Source organism: Pipistrellus kuhlii, unplaced genomic scaffold, assembly GCF_014108245.1.
Source record: "Pipistrellus kuhlii isolate mPipKuh1 unplaced genomic scaffold, mPipKuh1.p scaffold_m20_p_2, whole genome shotgun sequence".
NCBI classification, from domain to species: Eukaryota; Metazoa; Chordata; class Mammalia; order Chiroptera; family Vespertilionidae; genus Pipistrellus; species Pipistrellus kuhlii.
Genome location: NW_023425515.1, coordinates 102,643,144 through 102,662,958, shown reverse-complemented (window position 1 = coordinate 102,662,958; position 19,815 = coordinate 102,643,144). Strand labels below are relative to the sequence as shown.

Below are 19,815 nucleotides of genomic sequence, written 5' to 3'. Positions count from 1 at the left end.
TAGCTGTGAACAATCGTCATTTTATTTTTGCTACAAAATTCACCAGAAAAAAGTTACTGCAACAATCTAGTATAAAGCAAATCTTTAACCAAAAACATGGAATAGATCTTTTTAAAATATTCACACTTTATCACAGTAACTGCAAGGAAAAATTCGAGTTCAACTAGAACAAAGCTGCAATTTTGAGGTAGTAGGAATAGATGACAGAAAGGTTAAAAAAAAATCTACGGACATACTCAACTTGTTTTAAATGTAAAAATAAATGTAATACCTTTGAAAGGGCACAGGAAGCTACATATAATTTTAAGAAAAGAAGGTATCTACTTAGAAGTTCATTAACTATCCAAGAGGTGCAAAGATTATCGAAGAGCACTTTGGTTAAATCTCTAACCTTTGGGCTATGCCCATTCATAAGTCTCTATGCATAAATGAGAACAACAATAGTTAAAATTACCAAATATATTTTCAAATCTAAAATAAAAATTACCCCCGTTTTGGTCCCTTTATTCAAACAGTAAATATATTCAAGCAGGAAGTTCAATATCCTAAAAGAAATTATAATTAAGTTGCTTATATAATATTCCTTCAACGCGGTCTATTGCTTTTAATAAGATTAGTATTATTCCATTTTTAATACAAATATGTCAGGAGTACATAAACACAAGTACACCTGAAATAAACCAGTGTTTAAACTTTTATTTCACACCATGCAAGGTCAATTGTAACACATTAAAAAGTGACAACAGCTATAAGCTGCAATTATACATTTATACATTGGAAATGTCCATTTTCAAAAGCTGAACATAATTACTATATTGTCATAATAGCTAAGCTTCAAATCAATTGTTTATACTATATTTTGATTTGTTTGATACTATAAAAAAAACAATGATTTTATATCTGTCCACATTCTTTGATACTAATTCTTCGACTAACAGATCCTTTAGGAGAACCAAATGACTCAATCTTTTTCACAGTATCCATGCCATCCTTAACAAACCCAAATACTACATGCTTAAAGTCCAAATGCTCTGCTTTTTTCAATGTTATAAAAAACTGAGAATTATTGGTATCCCGGCCTCGATTAGCCATTGATAGGAAGCCAGGACCAGTATGTTTCACATTAAAATTTTCATCTTCAAATTTATCTCCATAAATGGACCGTCCTCCTGTTCCATCATGTTTGGTGATATCTCCACCCTGGAAAAAAAAATTTTATTAATAGGGATCCTGAGTAAAATATTACAATGCACACAGACTAACCACTATAGGTAAGTCTTAAACACCGAGCTTGCTTGAAAACGCGGTATAAAGCCGAAACCGGTTTGGCTCAGTGGTAGAGCATCGGTCTGTGGATTGAAAGGTCCCAGGTTCGATTCTGGTCAAGGGCATGTACCTGAGTTGAGGGCACATCCCAGTAGGTGGTGGGCAAGAGGCAGCTGATCGATGTTTCTCTCTCATCGACGTTTCTATCTCTCTATATCTCTCCCTTCCTCTCTGTGAAAAATCAATAAAATATATTTTAAAAAAAAGAAAAGAAAATGTGGTATGAAAACTAAGTAATACCCATTTTTGAACAAAGACAAAAAGTGACAAGAGGTCTTTTTCCCACCCTCAATTACAACAGGTTTAAAGTTATCAAAAATTTCCATTATTTTAGGCTGAAAAAAAAATTTTTTTTAATATATTTTATTGATTTTTCATAGAGAGGAAGAAAGAGGGATAGAGAGCTAGAAACATCGATGAGAGAGAAACATCGACCAGTTGCCTCCTGCACACCCCCTACTGGGGATATGCCCGCAACCAAGATACATGCCCTTAACCAGAATCAAACCCGGGACCTTTCAGTCCACAGACCGACGTTCTATCCACTGAGCCAAACCGGTTTCAGCTAGGCTGAAAATTTTTTGTGGTAGGATATATTGAGATGGTGACACCAATGTGTGAAAAGGCTAAAGATATCTTAAGAAAATTATAGGTGAGGAAGAACACTCAAATTTCCAATTAGTGTAGAGCACTTTTCTAGACTTCAATTGTGATACACCGTCAACACTTACTTGGCAAACGAAATCTGGAATTACTCTGTGAAAAATGGAGTTCTTGAAACCAAAACCCTTCTCTCCAGTGCATAGTGCTCTGAAGTTTTCAGCAGTTTGAGGAACAATGTTTGAAAATAATTCCATGGTTATACGTCCTAGAGGTTCATCATCTGCACAAACATCAAAAAACACCACAGGATTTGTCTCCTTTGATAATTCTGCTGTCAGTGATACCTGTCCCTTCTGGAGTTTCGATAAATTCCGTTGACATTCTTCAAATTTTCTCTTAAAACAATCAGCCATTTCTTTAGTTTTAAATCTTGCTGCAAGCTGTTCCACTTTGGCTTCGCCATCTATTAAAAAGTAGAACACAGTTATCTCAAAATCAAAATGTTTTAATATTGTTAGGGATTTTTATCAAAATCTAAAAAGTGAAAAGTATCATTTACCAGCATAATCCGAGGCAGTCCAAACTAAAGCATTGTTTGAAACATTTAAGGGTTTTAATTCCATTGTTTTGGTAATAACATGGTTTGCACACACTTTAAAGACTTGGTCTCTTCTCATTAGAATACGATAGTAATTCTTCAGTGTATGCCAAAGAATTTTAATATCTCCAACACCACGCTCCTTCCACTGATTAACATCTCGATCCCATCTATAAAGTTTGGCTCTTTCTTTAAATAAAATTTCCTCATCTTCTTCTCCAGATTTCACTTCTACCTATAATAGATGAAAAATTAAGCTGCTGGTTATAACATACTCCATAACAAATTCCTTAAAATACTGTCTTTGTAATGACATTAACAAAATGTGAACTGTGCTATCAAAACAAATGGTAATATCCTAGGGCTAGGAATACGTCTGATTTAGATGAAGCAGTGAAGACCTGATTTGTTATTAAGTCTTTTTCTCTTATGTAAGTATTCTTCCTCCTTTTAAAAATTAAACATATTCTTTTATAAGACAGAACAGGTTTCAAAAAGTTCTTCAAGAGAAACATTTAACTACTTGAGGTTGAAAACTGACAAAGTAATTTGTCTAAAACAACATTTTTGTCCAGAAAACGTAGAGTTTATTTTTACTTATAGGACTTTAGCAAGTATGATCTTAGATATTTTGCCCCCAGAATTATAACAACAAACATGAAAAAAATTAGCTCTTCACAATATTTTTATACATAATATACCAAACAACATCCTATCTAATAAAAGAGAAACATGCAAACGGACCGTACCTCTGCTACACCCACAAGCCATGCCCACCAGCCAATCAGGAGCAAATATGCAAATTAGCTCAACAAATATGATTGCAGCCACAAAGCTGGAGCAAGCAGGAGGCTTGGGTTGCCCCCAATGATGTAGGAAGCCAAGCTTCCCAACCACCCTGGCCAGCCCTGACCTCCACTCAAGGCTACAAAGTTTCAATTATAGAAGATAAATAAATCCCAGATACCAGTGTCTCCGTGTGGCTTGCCTACAATCCACCACAGGCTCCTCGCCCAGGCCTCCTCACACTCTAAGAGAACTCCACCCTGATCAGAGCCCCACACCAGTGCACCAGGCTTCTATATAATAAGAGTAATATGCAAATTGATTGTCACTCCAATAAACAAGATGGCTGCCCCCATAAGGACACAAGATAGCCACCAGAAGATGGCCAGCAGGGGAGAGTAGTTGGGAGGGACAAGGCGTGCAAAAGAAGGCAGTAGGGGATAATCAAGCCTGCAGGGAGGGCAGTTAGGGGTGGCCAGGCTGGCAGAGGAGGGTAGTTGAGGGCAACAGGGCCTGCAGGGGAGAGCAGTTGGCGGGGATCAGGCCTGAAGGGGAGCACAATTGGGGGTGACCAGGCCTGCAGGGGAGGGCAATCCGACTGGCAGGGGAGCAGTTAGACATCAATAAGGATGGCAAAGAGTGGTTAGGGGGTGATCAGGTTGTCAGGCAGAAGCGGTTAGAGGCAATCAGGAAGGCAGGCAGGCAATCAGTTGGGAGCCAGCTGTCTTGGATTGTGAAAGGGATCCCAGATTAGAGAGGATGCAGGGTGGGCTGAGGGATATGCCCTTCCCCGTGCACAAATTTTGTGAGGAGCCTATAGTTTATATATAAATTTTAACAAAAAGACAATTTATACTTAAAAGCTTAACTTCTACTAAAGAGCTTCCATTTAAAACTGTAAATATTCTGAAAGAAATGCAAACAAAGCTAGCCCTGAAAATCAAGTTTGAAACCTAAAATATGAAGTTATTAGTAAGATTTTCATACTTTAATATTTACCTCTGGTAATGACACTATTGGTTCAAAGTGGATATCTTCATTATAAACTACTTCTTCATCACTGCCATCTTCTTCTTCCCCAACTTTACTGGTTGACTGAGTTCCAAACACAGTTGCTCCAGTATTTGCCCACTGGAAATTTTTATCTGATGAATAAATTAGGATATTTAAATAGTGGTATCTATTTATATAAGCTTTTAATCCTCTGGTTAAATGATTTAACCAATACATCAAATTAAGATGACGTGCCATATGCTTGTAGTTAAAATAAATACTCCCATTTTTATATTATTTAAAATTATATTATTCTGCCAAGGCCAACTCATGTAGTGAGTTCAGTACATTTAGTACTATTTATGCTTGCAGATATAAGGATAAGATCATTTGACCATTTGGTAAACTTCATGATATTAACAATATAAGTATACTTTCAGTAACAAAGCAGGTTCTTAAAAAAAAGTACATACTTTGGAATTCTCAAAACTCAGCTCCATAAGTAGTTTATTTCATAAAACATTTTATCACATGAGAAAAATAACTTTGAACCTAAAATGTCCATAAAGAGGCCAAATGTGCTACTTCAAAATTAGTCAAAGAAGTCTAAACATGTTTATAACTTCTATATTTCACAACTTCCTACTGAAGTAACTAGTGTTGGAGCTTAGATTTCTTTAGGCCTTGGGAAAAGCTCACTGACTCCAACTGTCCTCAAAGGATTAGACTGTGAGGGGTGAAAAGAATTCCCATTCCCATGCAGAAGAACAGACTATTTCTCTCCCTCATACCTTGCAGGTGAAAACTAAATGAGATGACCCAGCCTGTTAATACCTCACTACCTCAGAGGAAAGAAACCCCTCTTAATTTGTCATCACTTGATGAATCAGTGACTTAAGAGAACCCTACATTTCTACTAAAAAATCATAAAGTAGCAAAACTGTATCAGATCACTTAAAAAGTTGGCGCAATGAAGAAAGAACTAATTAAATAACTAAAAGTAACTCCTTCTAAACCAGATTTAATAAAGGGGGTTGGAAGGGTGGAGAAATGCACACACAAAATCCTTAAGATACCGCCAAAAAATGCTATAAAATAAGAAAAACACAAAATAGAGTTTATGGGGGCTTCCTGTAAATAGTGACCATGGATTAGATGATATTCAGGTTTGGGGCTCAATAATAATTAATTTAGAATCTCCCAAAGAAACTTTTTAAATTGTCCCAAATACCTTTGGAAGGTGTGGCAGAAGTTTTCAAAACTCCTCTAAAGCAGTGGTTCTTAACACTGGGTGAATATTACAACTACACCAAGATCTTTTGTAAAATAGCAATGCCTGAGGTATCATTACCAAGAAGCCCAATATACCTATCAGGTAGTTTGTGTGTGTGTGTGTGTTTTTAAATCACCCAGGAGCCGAAACCAGTTTGGCTTAGTGGATAGAGCGTTGGCCTGATGACTGAAAGGTCCCAGGTTCGATTCTGGTCAAGGGCATGTACCTTGGTTGCGGGCACATCCCCAGTAGGAGGTGTGCAGGAGGCAGCTGATTGATGATTCTCTCTCATCCATGTTTCTAACTCTCTATCCCTTTCCTCTCCTCTCTGCAAAAAATCAATAAAATATATTTTATAAATAAATAAATAAATAAATAAATAAATAAATAAATAAATAAATAAAATCACCCAGGAAATTCTATTAGGAAGCCAACAGCTGAAAACCACTATTTCTCTTGGGATCAGAAGGAATAATCCAAACAGTAAAATATAAAAATAAACATGTCAACAATCAATATCAATATCACAGTAACAGTACCAAGGAGACTTCCACTATGTGTTGAAGTTTAATGAAAATACAAAATCTAAAGAAAATATGATAAAGTGACAATCATTGGCAAAGGCAGACCTAAATAGGTTTTCCTTATTTTTCTCTTAGTTCCCATATGAAATACTATTCTCGAAAGCAGACATACAAATGGCCAAGAGACATGTGAAAAAATGCTCAAAGTTATTATCAGAGAAATACAAATTAAAACAACAATGAGATATTATCATCTCACACCTGTCAGAATGGCTACCATCAACAAATCAACAAATGACCAATGCTGACGAGGATGTGAAGAAAAGGGGACCCTCGACAAATCAACAAATGACAAGTACTAATGAGGAGAAAAGGAAACCCTCATATGGTACTGGTGGGAATGCAGACTGATACAGCCATTATGGAGTTTAAAAAATTAAAATCACTGCCATTTGACCCAGTGATCCCACTTCTATAAGTAGATACTAAGAAATCCGAAACACCAATCAGTCAGAATGTATGCATCCTTATGTTCATAGCAGCACAATTTGCAATAGCTAAGATCTGGAAACAGCCCAAGTGCCCATCAGTAGGTAAGTGGATAAAAAAAGTTGAGATACACAACTTTCATACCATGGAATACTACACAGCCCTCTGTGACTGCATGGAGGGACCTGGAGAGTATTATGCTAAGTGAAATAAGTCAATCAGAGAAAGACAAGTATCACATGATCTCATTCATACATGGAATCTAATGAACAAAACAGATCCATAGACATCGAATCATAGAAAAGACTGCGGAATTTCAGTGGGAAGGCAGGGTAGGCGAGTGGGAAGTGGTCAACCAAAGAACTTGGATGCATATATGCATAATCTATGGACACAGACAATAGGATGGTAAAGGCCTGGGCATGGGTTGGGGCTAGTAGAGGAGTCAATGGGGGAAAAAAGGGAATATATGTAATACTTTCAACAATAAATATTTTTAAAATAAATAACAGTAAAATATAGAAGCCTTATATTAAAAATTCTAAATGAACTACAGAATAGGGAAGGGGAAGAAATATCCAAATTAGTTATAACACTGTGCAAAGAACTAGTTCTTTCAGTTGTGTTTAAATTCTGTAACTTGATCATTAAAATCCCTCTATCTGATCTTACCTTTGGAACCAAAAGCAAAATCCCCAGAATTACTGGAAGCCAAGTCTGCAAATGACAATCCTGTGTTGCTTCCAAATCCAAATGAAATAGTTTTGTTTTCGACTGGCAAAAGGAAAAAGAGCATTTAATATTTAATTAAAAAAAACATTAAACATCAAAGGACCCAAAGAAGGGGGTAGAACCTTCTTTAGTACTCAGGGGCTTGGGTTACTTATGAAGCATTTATCTTATGGTTATTTCTCTGAAAAAAATTACAAGGCTCAGCCAATTCTGAGCTTCTTCAGTATTTCTAAAGGTACGGGTATTATTTTCAATACCACTATACCAAAAGCATGCCAAATATAATTTTTAATATGTTTTTATTAATTTTAGAGAGAGAGGAAGGGCGAGGGAGAAAGAGAGAGAAACACCAATCAGCTGCTTCCTGCAGGTCCTCCACTGGGCATCGAGCTGTTGACCTCTTGGTGCTCTGGATGATGCTACACCAGCCAGGGCCCAAATATAATTTTTTTAATGAGATGTTGATCTATACAAACCAAATATAGAAGTATACAGTTTTTGCTTTCTACTGTCTTGTATAATCTAAAACATTCATTCAAAGGCAAGATTTTAGGAATTATCTTCATAAGGAATTTCTGTGTTCTCTATTATAAATAACAAGATCATAAAACCTGACTTTTAAAAAATATTTGGTCATCAGGAATTTTGGGGTCTTGTCTTAATTCTGTCAAAGTGCAGCTGCAGGTTCTCGTGAAGTCCTATGCACCTTACTTTCCACATCTAAAAGTGGGATATTAGGTCTGAAGTTACCATCCTGTTGTACCATATTAAGACTCCAAAGTGCCATATCTGTGCTTTATTCATGACTACTTTAAAAAAATTAGGGTGCCCTAGCAAGTTGGCTTAGTGGATACAGCATCAGCTTGTAGACCAAAGGATCCCAGGTTTGATTCGGGTCAAGGAGGCATTACTTGGTTGCAGGCACCTTCCTCGCCTGGGCCCTGATTGAGGCATGTGCCTGAGGCAATCAACTATTGTGTTTCTTTCACATCAATAATTTTCTCTGTCTCTCCCTCTCTCTTGCACTCTAAAAAAAATTAATGGAAAAATATTCTCAGAGATAGTTGAAAATAAATAAAATAAAAAATTTTTAAGAAGGAAAAATTAAGTAACGAGAATGCACACATATAAAGAAATAAAATGTTAAAAGATTTCCCCCTTCTAATGCCAACTGGAATGAAAAACAGGGAAAAGCATATTAAATATTAATTACTATAAACAAATACTTAATTTAAAGTAGGTAGAGAAAAAGAAAGACATTTAAGTACAATTGACTCTTGAACAATTTGTGAAATTAAGGGCATCAACATCCCAATAGTCAAAAATCCACATATAACAACGGACTCCCAAAAAACTTAACTACTAATTGTCTACTGTTGCCCCAAAGTTGATGAACACATATTGTATGTTGTATGTATTATATAGTGTATTCTTACAATAAAATATGCTAGAAAAAAGATGTTATTAAGAAAATTATAAGGAAAATACATTTACAGTTTAAAAAAAAAAACACAAAAAAACATGTAAGTGGACCCATGCAGTTCAAGAACATGTTGTTTTTGGGTCAACTGTAGTAGCATAAATATTTAACACCCCTACTATAATACTTATAATAATTACTTCATATATAATTAAAACAATTTTAATAAACTTGAGTGAAAATATAATTCAAGCAATATAGCAGTTCCCCCATATATGTAAATTTTTCCATGATTTCAGTTACCAATGGTCTACCATGGTCCAAAAATATTAAATGAAAAATTTCAGAAATAAACAATTCAAATTTTAAATTGTGTGCTGTTCTGAATAGCGTGATATAACCTCACACCATCCCATTCCATCTCACATAGGACATGAGTCAGCCAGGCTACATAAAGTGCCCATCTATCACTCAGGAGCTATCTTGGTTATCAGAGATAGGGAAAGAGATCACATTAACTTTTATTACAATATACTGTTATAATTGTAGAATGATGTTAAAAATATCCAAATGGCTCTAATCAGAATAAAAGTTCTCCACCCCTGCTAAACAATACAGCAACAACTATTTACAAACTATGTACACTGTATTAGGTATTATGAGTAATCTAGAGATTTAAAGTATTCAAGAGGATATGTGTAGTTTGTATAAAAACATTACATTTTACACAGGGAAACTGATCATCCATAGATTTTGGTATCTGTAGGGAACAGCAGGGGATTCTGGAACCATTCCGCAACAGATACCCAGAGACGACTATATTTGTAGGGGGGGAGGGGAAGAAGTATATGGGGTTTTGTGCTATTTGCAGTTTCAGGCATCCACTGGTGTCTTGAAATATATCTCTAGTGAATAAGGGGAAACTACAAAATAAAAATACTATCACAAAGATAATTTCCATGTAAGCAAACTACTGTCATTTATTCTCAGGTAGTGTCATTTATTCTGAACTCTTAACAAAAAATTAAAAAGACAGTGATTTCTAATTATTACAAGTATCTTATGTCCATTTATATATTACAAAATTTGTTTTAAGAAAGGGAGTTTCTAGGATCGATACCTTTTCAAACATACTGATATACATTACATAATGTATGCCTAGGTTTTTGTAAACATATATCAAATTTTACCTTGGCTTGTAGCATCTGCATCATTTTCCTTTCTAGTAGACAAATCTACAGGTTTATCCACAGTTCCAGAAAAAATAGATGATGAGCAAATAGATTTGGTTATAAAATCAGGTTTTTCAGACTTGCATAAAAATGGTACAGTCACTTTAGTTCCATCTGTACACACACTGTCAGCTGTGCTAGTTGTTACTTCCTCATTGTGGGATTTCTGCAAAGAAGTAATAAGAAACTGACAAAAAGGATCTTATACCCTATTTTTTTAAAAACCAAGGACATTGGGGGGGGGGTTCTAAACAAAATGGAGTAGCACACTTCAACTTATCTCTCCCATTCCACACTCCATCCTATTTCCTCCAATACCTAACACCACACTGAATTTAAACAGATAAAAGTACTTAGAAGAGGCCTGTGAAAGATGAATAAAAACAGGAGGATTAAGAATCTAAACCTTGAAGCATAATCTGGTTGTCAGAACCTTGTGAGTGTTTTTCACCCCTACCTCCAAAACAGTCCATAAAACTAGAGCTCTCGCCCTAGGCAGTGGCTCAGTTGATTAGAGTATTGTCCCATACACCAAAAGGTTGCTGCAAGTTCGATTCTCAGTCAAGCCACATAACTAGGGGTTCAATCCCTGGTGGGGATGATTGTGGGAGGCAACGAATTGATGTTTTTCTCTTCCTCTTTATCTAAAATCAATAAAAACATATTGTTGGGGGAAGATTAAAAAAAAAAAAAAAAAAAAAAAACAAAAAAAAACTGGAGCTCTCCATTGCCATCGATGGAAAATGTCCTGAAAAGTTCTAGCTGGTTTGGCTCAGTGGATAGAGCATCAGCATGGGTACTGAAGGGTGCCAGGTTCAATTCCAGTCAGGGACACATGCCCAGGTTTCGGGCTCCATCCCAAATAGGAGGGATGCAGGAGAAAGCCTATCAAAGATTCTCATCATTGATGTTTCTCTCTCTCTCTCTCTTCCTCTCTGAAATCAATTAAATTATTAAAATAAAAAGAGAAAAGAAAAAGTCCTAAGAAAAGCCAACACTCTGGCCAAGGAGTAAGAGATGTCATGAAATGATTCATGTGTTGAATGATCCATGTTTGAATGACTTTTAAAGAAGCTATTATAAGAAAGCTTCAAGAGGTAAGGACAAATACTCTTAAAACCTCTTAAAACAAATGAAAAAATAGAAGTTCTCAACAAAGGAACAGAAAGCATGAAAAAATAATCAAATGGGAATTTTATAATTTTTAAGAGTCTAAAGGGAAAATACAGTAACAGAAATTTAAAATTTTATAGGACAATATATAGAGGGTGGGCAATATACTGGGAATTCTTCTTTGAGTTCTTTGTAAGGAAAAAGACTGGTTATGATTAATACAATAGATGCATTAACTCAAAAGACTGTCACAATGGCACAGTGCAATCTTGTAAGTGTTCAAATTGTCAGCCCTCATTATTTACACATTTTTGTAGTTTGCCCTGGTCCATTTTGCTCAGTAGTTAAAAGCATTGGCCTCTCAAACCAAAGGGTCGAAGGTTTGATTCCCGGTACCTTGGTTGTGGGCTTGATCCCCAGGGTGATCAGGATGGGTGCGAGAGGAAACAGATCAACGTGTCTCTCCCACATCAATTTCTTTCTCTCTCTCTCTCCTCTCTCTCTCTCTCTCCTCCCCCCTCCATCCCTCCTTCCCTTTTTCTCTCACTCTCTTTCTCTCTCCATCCCTCTCCTCCACACTCCCTTTAAAAAAAAAAAAATGGGAAAAATATCTTCAGGTAAGGAAAAAAAAAAAGAAAGATATTGAAAATAACCTCCAATGGATTACTGAATATACTGTGATACATCCACCTAATGGAATGCTACATAGTTATAATAATAATCTATTACTATAACACAATAACTTGGACAAATCTCAAGGTCATTATGCGGAGTAGAAAAAGTGGTATCAAAGATAACTCCATATGATTTTATATGTTAATCTGGAAAAGGGAAAAATACAGAAACAGAAAACAGATGAGTAACTGCCAGAGGTTATGGGTGGGGGAGGATTTTCTCTATATCTTGTCTGTGGTGGGAATTACAGAGTCAAGCATGTATAAGAACCCATAGAAAACACACATACATACATATATACAATATATACAAAAGTGGATTTTACTTAAGTATATAAAGATATCAATGCAAATGAAAAAGGTTGTTTTTAATATACTGAAACACCAAGGAAAAAATAATTCATTCTATTTGTGTCAAATGCCAGAGTATCACAGCAATCCTATCTAATAAGGAGGGAATATGTTAATTGACTGTCACACCATCACAATTATGGTGTCACCCAGTCAATAAGGAGGGAATATTCTAATTGACTGCCACGCCCTCAAAGATGGCAGCCACAAGATGGTGCCACTGGGCAGCAGGCACGTGGCACAGCCAGGCCCACTCTCAGGCAGGCCCGGCCTCTCTGCACTCCTGCCTCCGGAGTCCCCCAGTCCCCTCAGCCCCCCAGCCACCCAGGGTTCGGCCCAAGACACAGGCAAGCCTCAAGTGGTGGCTGCCTGGACACCCAATGACTGAACAAGCAGGCTGCGTTGGGCGACCAGGCTGGCAGGCAGGTGAGTGATTAGGAGCCAGCGGACCAGGATTGTGAGGGATGTCCAACTGCCAGTATAGACCGGCAGTCACACATCCCCCGAGGGGTCCCGGATGGAGAGGGTGCAGGCTAGGCTGAGGGGACTACTACCCTCCCACCCCCGTGCACAAAATTTAATGTGCTGGGCCTCTAGTATTATTTGTAACTAGTAGCCCTGCGCACGAATCGTGCGCCAGTAGTTCTCCGAGGGGCCTGCCCACCCTGTGCCCACTGCCCAGAGGCCCTCCATGGCCCAGAGGCCCATCCACGGCCAGGCACAGAATGCTTGCCTCATCGCTGGGGCGATAACGAAGCAAGCATTCTGCCAGGCCGATCATACTGCCCACACTCAGTGGCCGCACCCCTCCCCCCAGGGACTGGGGTGCTCCAGTGGGGATGAGAAGACTGGGCACCACCATCCTGTGGGTATGGGCGCCACTGTCTTTTGTGACAGAGTGGTGGCTAATTTGCATATTGTATTTTTATTAGATAGGATAGCCAAAAAGTAGAAACATATCAGATGGCCACAACATATGAACAGATAACTAAAATGTGGTATTTTCCATATAATGGATATCATTCAACCATAGAAAAAAGTGAAATATATTGAATGTGAATACCCCTAGAGAAAAATAAGTAAAAAAAAGCCATACACTAATGACAACATATTATGACCTATTCATATGGAATCTCCAGCCTAGACAAATCTAGTGACATAAAGTACAACCGTAGTTAACTAGAACTATAGGAGTTGAGTGGAAATAAGAAAGGGTAATGACTACCAGAGGCTACAAGATTTCTTTTTGTGATGATGAAAATGTCTAAAATTATTTTGGTTATGTCTGCAAAACTATGCGAATGTGCTAAGAATCACTGAATTGTACACTTCAAAACTGTATCTGAACTGTATCACAACAAACATAGATGAAATTATTTGGGGGAGGGGTGTGCTATAATTCAGCTTCTCACACATTCCCTGAATGAAAAACTGATGCTTGAACAAATTTTTTTGTTCAAAACTGTATCCCCAGTCCTCAGAAGAGTGTTAGCTCATAGTAAACTCTTATAAATACTGTACACATAAGCATTTTATTCGAGAATGCATATCTGCAGACCTTTCATAATCCAATATGATTTATGCTGAGTGTTAAGTAGGAATAATGTATTCTAAAAGGATGGAAATCTACACCCATTATAACATGTTTTGTTTTTAATCATTTTTAGTTCTCTCTTTCATCTCTGTGTCAAAAGGTCCTTTCCTGCAAAATTATAATTTATTATAGCACTATTTTTCAATCTTTACAGTAACTAATTACATTTAATATCTGTAATAAAGGTATTTTGGGAGAGCCCCTATTTGCTACTTAATGAACATTATGATGTTATAAAGTATTTTATAAGATTTTAAGTTATAAAATGTTTTGAAATAATACAATAATCACCTGAAATAAAATATTTCTACAGCTATAGACAGCATGGCTCACAAAAAACTGACAAAAGATACCAAATCCTTGTGTAACAAGCTTTGGCACCACAAGGTGGGAAAAGAACAAATAATGTACAATTCAGTCTGCACATCAACATTTAAAATTATTTTCCAGTTTTATTTTTTAAGTATTGCACAACAGAATGATGCACATTTAAGTTGCATTGTTTTGCCCTAGCTGGTGTGGCTCACTTGGTTGGAGAACTGTCCCATACACCAAAGGGTGGCGGGTTTGATCCCCAGTTGGGGCACATATAGAAGACAGCCAATTCATCAATCCATCTCTCTCACATTGATGGTTCTTTCTTTCTCTCTGTCTCTCTCTTGTTCTTTTTCTTCCTCTCCTTTCTGTCCTCTCTTTAAAAATCAATAAATTGTTTTAATTTGCAAAATCCAAATTTGTGTTAATACTGTATTTGCTGAATAGCTGCATGATAAAGCCTCTAACAGCCAGCAATTAGAGAAGTTAAAGAAATTACAAATTTTGCCGAAACCGGTTTGGCTCAATGGATAGAGCGTCGGCTTGGGGAATGAAGGGTCCCGGGTTCGATTCTGGTCAAGGGCATGTACCTTGGTTGTGAGCATATCCCCAGTGGGGGTTGTGCAAGAGGCAGCTGATCGATGACTCTCTCTCATCGATGTTTCTAACTCTCTATCTCTCTCCCTTCCTCTCTGTACAAAATCAATAAAATATATTAAAAAAAAAAAAAAAAAAGAGAGAAATTATAAATTTTATATTTCCAGGGAATTCAGGGGAAACTGATGATGATTTTAAAACTCTTTAGATTTAGCCCAGATTTGCTCAATGGTTAGAGAGCCAGTCCTCAAACTGAAGGGTTGTGGGTTTTATTCCCATCAAGGGCACATACCTTAATTGCAAGCTTGATCCCTAGGGCCAGTTGGGATACGTGTGGGAGGCAATCAATGTATCTCTCTCACTTTGATGTTCCTCTATCCATCTGCCCCCCCCTTTCACTCTCTCTAAAATTCAATGGAAAAAATATCATCTGGTGAGGATCAACCAACCAACCAACCAACCAATAAGATAAATGAGTAAATAAATAAATCTGTAGATTTATTTAGCATAGAGGCTACTGATGTAAAAACTACCAAAAGGACTTCCCCAAATAAATCTATTAGTCATAAATGAGAAATGAATGTCATTATATTAGCTGGTGGTCATAGTACTGATAAATTAAAACCCACTGAATAGCTGGCACATCCTAGGTGGACAACTGGGAAAAGTGGCCAGCTAGACTCCTCAGTCACAGACCATAAAGGACAGTAAATTTCTTAAAGACATAGACCATGTATTGGACCACATCTCTCTGTAGCTACAGATCCTTTAATTGAACCATTGCATTCATAACTAATTGCAGGACTTTAATTCACTTTACCTTTCCAACAATAAAATAGTAATACCTGAGGGGACAAGGAATCATGCTAAATACATATCAATATTAGATTGTAAAAAACTACTAGACAGAAATCTTATCTTCTAATTTTGGTGAAATATAAATTAAAACACCAAGATGTTGATACGTGTTTCCCCAAAAACAAGAAATAGCGCATGGAAAGATAAGACATCCCCTGAAAATAAGACCTAGCGCAACTTTGGGAGAAAAAATTAATATAAGACACTGTCTTTAATTCCTATCTACTCTGGCCACAATAGAATAAACTAACTTACATGAAAAATGAACCACTTAATACTGTTGTTGTTATTGGGTAGGCATTCTTAGAAATATTTGCGTAGTCTATGCAATCCCATTCCCCAAAACCCAACATACACAAAGGGATAACCTTTTTTATTTGTCTATAAAAAGCCCTCCTTCCCAAACATAGCTGACTAATAAATGCCTAATACATTTGCTAACCAAAACGCATTACTACAATTTGGTAAAAACATTCTAGTTTATTGCATCAACAAAGCCAATTGGACCAGGAAAAAAAAAACACACAATAAAAGTGTTCTTACTTGGGCTTCCTGAACTTTTTGAAGCTCTGATTGAAAGTCTTCCCCATTTCCATTGTCCTCATCAGTATCACTGCTGACTCCACAAAAAAATGTAGGTGGAAGTTTTAATGTATCTGCTTTTGCCTTCTCTTCAACTGTTGGTTTCTTTTCCCAAACAATAATGCATTCTTTCTCATTTTCTGAAAAATCCCATATGACACACACAAAAGAAAGTTACAGATAAAAGTAGATGAAGTGCACCTCTTTTACAACAATGGTCCTCAAAATTTACACATTACAGACCCAAGTAACAATACCTAAGTACTAATGGAAAACAAGAACTACCAGAACAGTATTTTTCACTTCATATTGTTTTAAAATATCTTAACCACAGGCATAATAAAGTTGGTAATTACAAAGGTAATCAAATTGGGAGGTTCCTTTGAAATAAAAGTTTTTTTTAAAAAACAATTAGTAATTTTAACTTTACATACCTGTTAGACTTTTTTGTAATGGTTTATATTTTTCTGAGTCATCCAGATACAGTTTTCCATTAAGTTTCTTGACAGCTGTTTCAAAATCTTCATCTTAAAGTATAATTGATTTTATTAAATAAAAGAATTTATAGTGTTTTCCTAGCCAGAAATCTAGAACTCATCTCCAACTTCAGACTTTTCCTTACTCCCTACAACCAAATAGCAATCAATTTGACAATTCTATATCCCTAATGCACCTTCTGTTAGAAGTCTCACTGAAAGCTCGCCTCTTTGAGCTGCTCTATTATCATTTTAGCTCATATACCTATCTCCATGTCCCACAACCCAATCTTTTATACCATTATCCAAGTGGTTCTACTGAAACTTTTCCGAAATCCCCTGCTTTAAAAAACTCTGATATGGCACACAAAGTTTTCCATAATCAAACCCGTCTGCCTCTAAGATTCTAAGGAAATTATGATTGTTTTCAAATGCCTGCCCTGCTCATGGTAGCTATGCAAAAAATTTTTACTTAATAAATGAATGCAGTTATTTCCATCATTACATCCACTGGCTATTTACACATACATTTAGGATAAACATCTATCTATCTGCAAGGACACCACCACTGAGAGTTGTAAGAACAGACTTAATATAATTTAACCACAATTCCCAATTCCTAAGATTAGCATATTTCAGAAATAACAAGAGATTTACCATCCTCTTCTTCTTCACTAACATAATCTGGTCTATTCTTATAGCAGAAGAAAGTTGGAGGAAGTTTAAGTTTGCTTGCAAGAGCTTTGTGCTCCGGAGTTGGGGTTAGCTCATATACAATGAGAACATCCTCATCTGAGGAAGGGTCTTCAGGTTTTACCTTCTCTTTTGCTACAACACAAGTAAATAATAAATTGGTAAAGCCAATGTGTTAAATCAGTATTAACATCAATATTCTAACTGAATATAAAAGCCCTGGAACTTATCTGTAGGTTAAAATAGCATACTAGTAAAAGCACAAATACTTTGATGTGGACAGAACTCTAAAATAATAATTGTAATTCGTAGTAGACAAGAATATAGAATTTAATGTTCTATCAAAACCTTTATTGAACACAAAACCTATTTAAAAAACAAAAAATTCACCTTGGCCAGTGTGGCTCAATTGGTTGGAGCACTGTCCCATGGTTTCAATTCCATCAGAGAATATACCCAGGTAGCAGGTCTAATCCCCCATCGGGATACAAACAGGAGGCAACCAATTGATGTTTCTCTCTCCCTCACCCTTTCTCTCTCTCTAAAATCTATAAAAACATATCCTCAGGTTAGGATTAAAAAAATAAAATCCTGCTTTTACTTACTGATCTTGAAAAAAAGTTACTATTAATGGCTATAATGTAAAAAGTGCTGCCATATTTGACATACTAGACAATAATTGGGCAAAATACGCATGCATTTTCAACAACTGAAAAAAATTAAAGCAATCATAAGTAAAAACTAAGTGTAAATATAAAACTTAGTTCCCACAAGGAAAGTTAACAATTGCCAAGATGGCAGGTGATTAGAGTTACATCCAGTTTTGAATGTTTTCAAACATTGTAATAGATAAAATTAAATAAAAACTGTAATCCTGTATGTTAGTAATACTAATACTGTAAAAATTTAATTACTATAACTGAAAAACCTACAAGGACAACAAAACAAGCAAAAATTAAAAAATGGAGGGAAAAGGAATTCTTCATACAACCTGCTCCGGTTTATAAAAAAGAATTTCTGGCCCTGGCCAGTGTTGCTCAGTGCTTGGAGCATCACCCCGTGGACCAAAGGGACACAGGTTTGATTCCCAATCAAGAGTATATACTTGGGTTGCAGGTTCCATCCTCCACCCGGGTTGGGGCATGTTTGTCTCTCTCCTTCTCTTTCTCTCTCTCTCTCTCTCCCTTTCCTTCATTCCTCCCTCCTTTCCACTCTAAAAGACAACGGAAAAAATGTCCTAGGGTGAGTATTAACAAAAACCAAAAAATAAATAAATAATAAGAATTTCTGGGTAAAGGACCTGATAAATAGTAAACAACTTATGAAGCATGTTCTATATCAACTGGTACTGTCCAATATGGCAGCCTAGCCAGTGTGGCCATTAAGCAATTAAAATGTGGCCAAACTAAGATGTGCTACAATTTTAAAATAACATCTAAGTTTAAAATATAGACTTGGCAACAACAACAAAAAGAACATAATATACCTCATTTTGTTATATTATTGTAGAATTCTAAATATTACTTTGGATATAGTGGGTTAAACTGAATAATTATTAAAATTAATTTCATCTTTTTTACACCTGTTTCATTTTTAATATAGCTACTGAAAAATTTTATATTACACACATAGGCCATATTTATTTCTATGGGATAGCACTGATCTGGAGAACTAGAGCTCTTTTACAACATTAAATCTGTCTTTCGCTCTCCTTCATTACAAAAATACTGTCAATTCCTGCCAAGGATAGTACAAAACACCATAAAAATAGATTCTTGTTCCAGTTCTATTGAGAGCTAATAAAGACAACTTGGGCATAATAAAAAGCCCGCTGGGCCCTAGTTTCCTCTTGTCTAGAATCTTTGTCTCTAAGATCCTTTGGGACTCTGACACACTCAAATTTGAAACAAAATAACACTGCTTGTCCTGAAGTAGCTTATCGGTAAATATGCATGTAGGCCAGGGATTCTTAACCAAGGGCCCAAAGTCAGTAAGTATATACCCCTTTACAGAAAAAAGTCAGACTTTTCACATTTCTCAAAGATTGCACACTTTAAAATAAAGCTTAAAAGTTGCTTTAGCTAATAATAAAATGAATATAACTTTATAACTGAATACCACAGAAATCAAGGATTGTCATTTTATCAATCTACTTATTTGGCAACCTATAATACAGCTGCTAAAGAAATGTTATTAGACACTCATAGGTAGTTTTCATTTGCCTAATTTGTGTCCTTGAAGGTCTTTAAGAGATTATACTCTCTTTAATAAAAAATCTATACTACATATATAGCATACCAGGTGGATATTAAAAATGGGCACACTTTCAAATACGATTAATTTTCTAAAACATGGCCCTAAGGGGACACACTGTTTCATGTTGTATGCATGCTATTACCATCACATGTTTGGATACAGGCTGACATTAGTGACTAAAGAAAAGGGTTAGATAAAATATGTCTTCATTAAGCAAGATAAATAATAAATAACAGAGTAATTTAGTACCATGCAGCAAAAGGTAAAGCCCTAATAGATCTCAAAATAATGTTATGCAATAGTGAGAAACATGACATCCAAGTACATTAA

At 36.1% G+C, this 19,815-nt stretch overlaps 1 protein-coding gene across 15 annotated transcripts in view; it reads right to left on the bottom strand.

The window, feature by feature from the left end:
* RANBP2 (RAN binding protein 2) overlaps nucleotides 1–19,815 on the bottom strand; it is an 81,991-nt gene continuing 62,176 nt past the window's right edge. For 5 of the 15 annotated variants that reach the window (XM_045584166.1, XM_036447967.2, XM_045584167.1 and 2 more), the window contains 9 exons: nucleotides 17,194–17,364; nucleotides 16,495–16,587; nucleotides 16,022–16,200; nucleotides 9,935–10,142; nucleotides 7,265–7,366; nucleotides 4,313–4,458; nucleotides 2,489–2,762; nucleotides 2,058–2,392; nucleotides 1–1,200 (listed from right to left, as the gene is read on the bottom strand). In XM_045584166.1, coding sequence (XP_045440122.1) covers nucleotides 895–1,200; nucleotides 2,058–2,392; nucleotides 2,489–2,762; nucleotides 4,313–4,458; nucleotides 7,265–7,366; nucleotides 9,935–10,142; nucleotides 16,022–16,200; nucleotides 16,495–16,587; nucleotides 17,194–17,364 — 1,814 coding nt within the window. In that variant the 3' untranslated portion in view covers nucleotides 1–894. Of the gene's footprint in view, nucleotides 1,201–2,057; nucleotides 2,393–2,488; nucleotides 2,763–4,312; nucleotides 4,459–7,264; nucleotides 7,833–9,928; nucleotides 10,143–16,021; nucleotides 16,201–16,494; nucleotides 16,588–17,193; nucleotides 17,365–19,815 lie in introns of those variants that run through there. The other 10 variants (XM_045584168.1, XM_045584169.1, XM_045584174.1 and 7 more) reach the window with 10 other exon arrangements.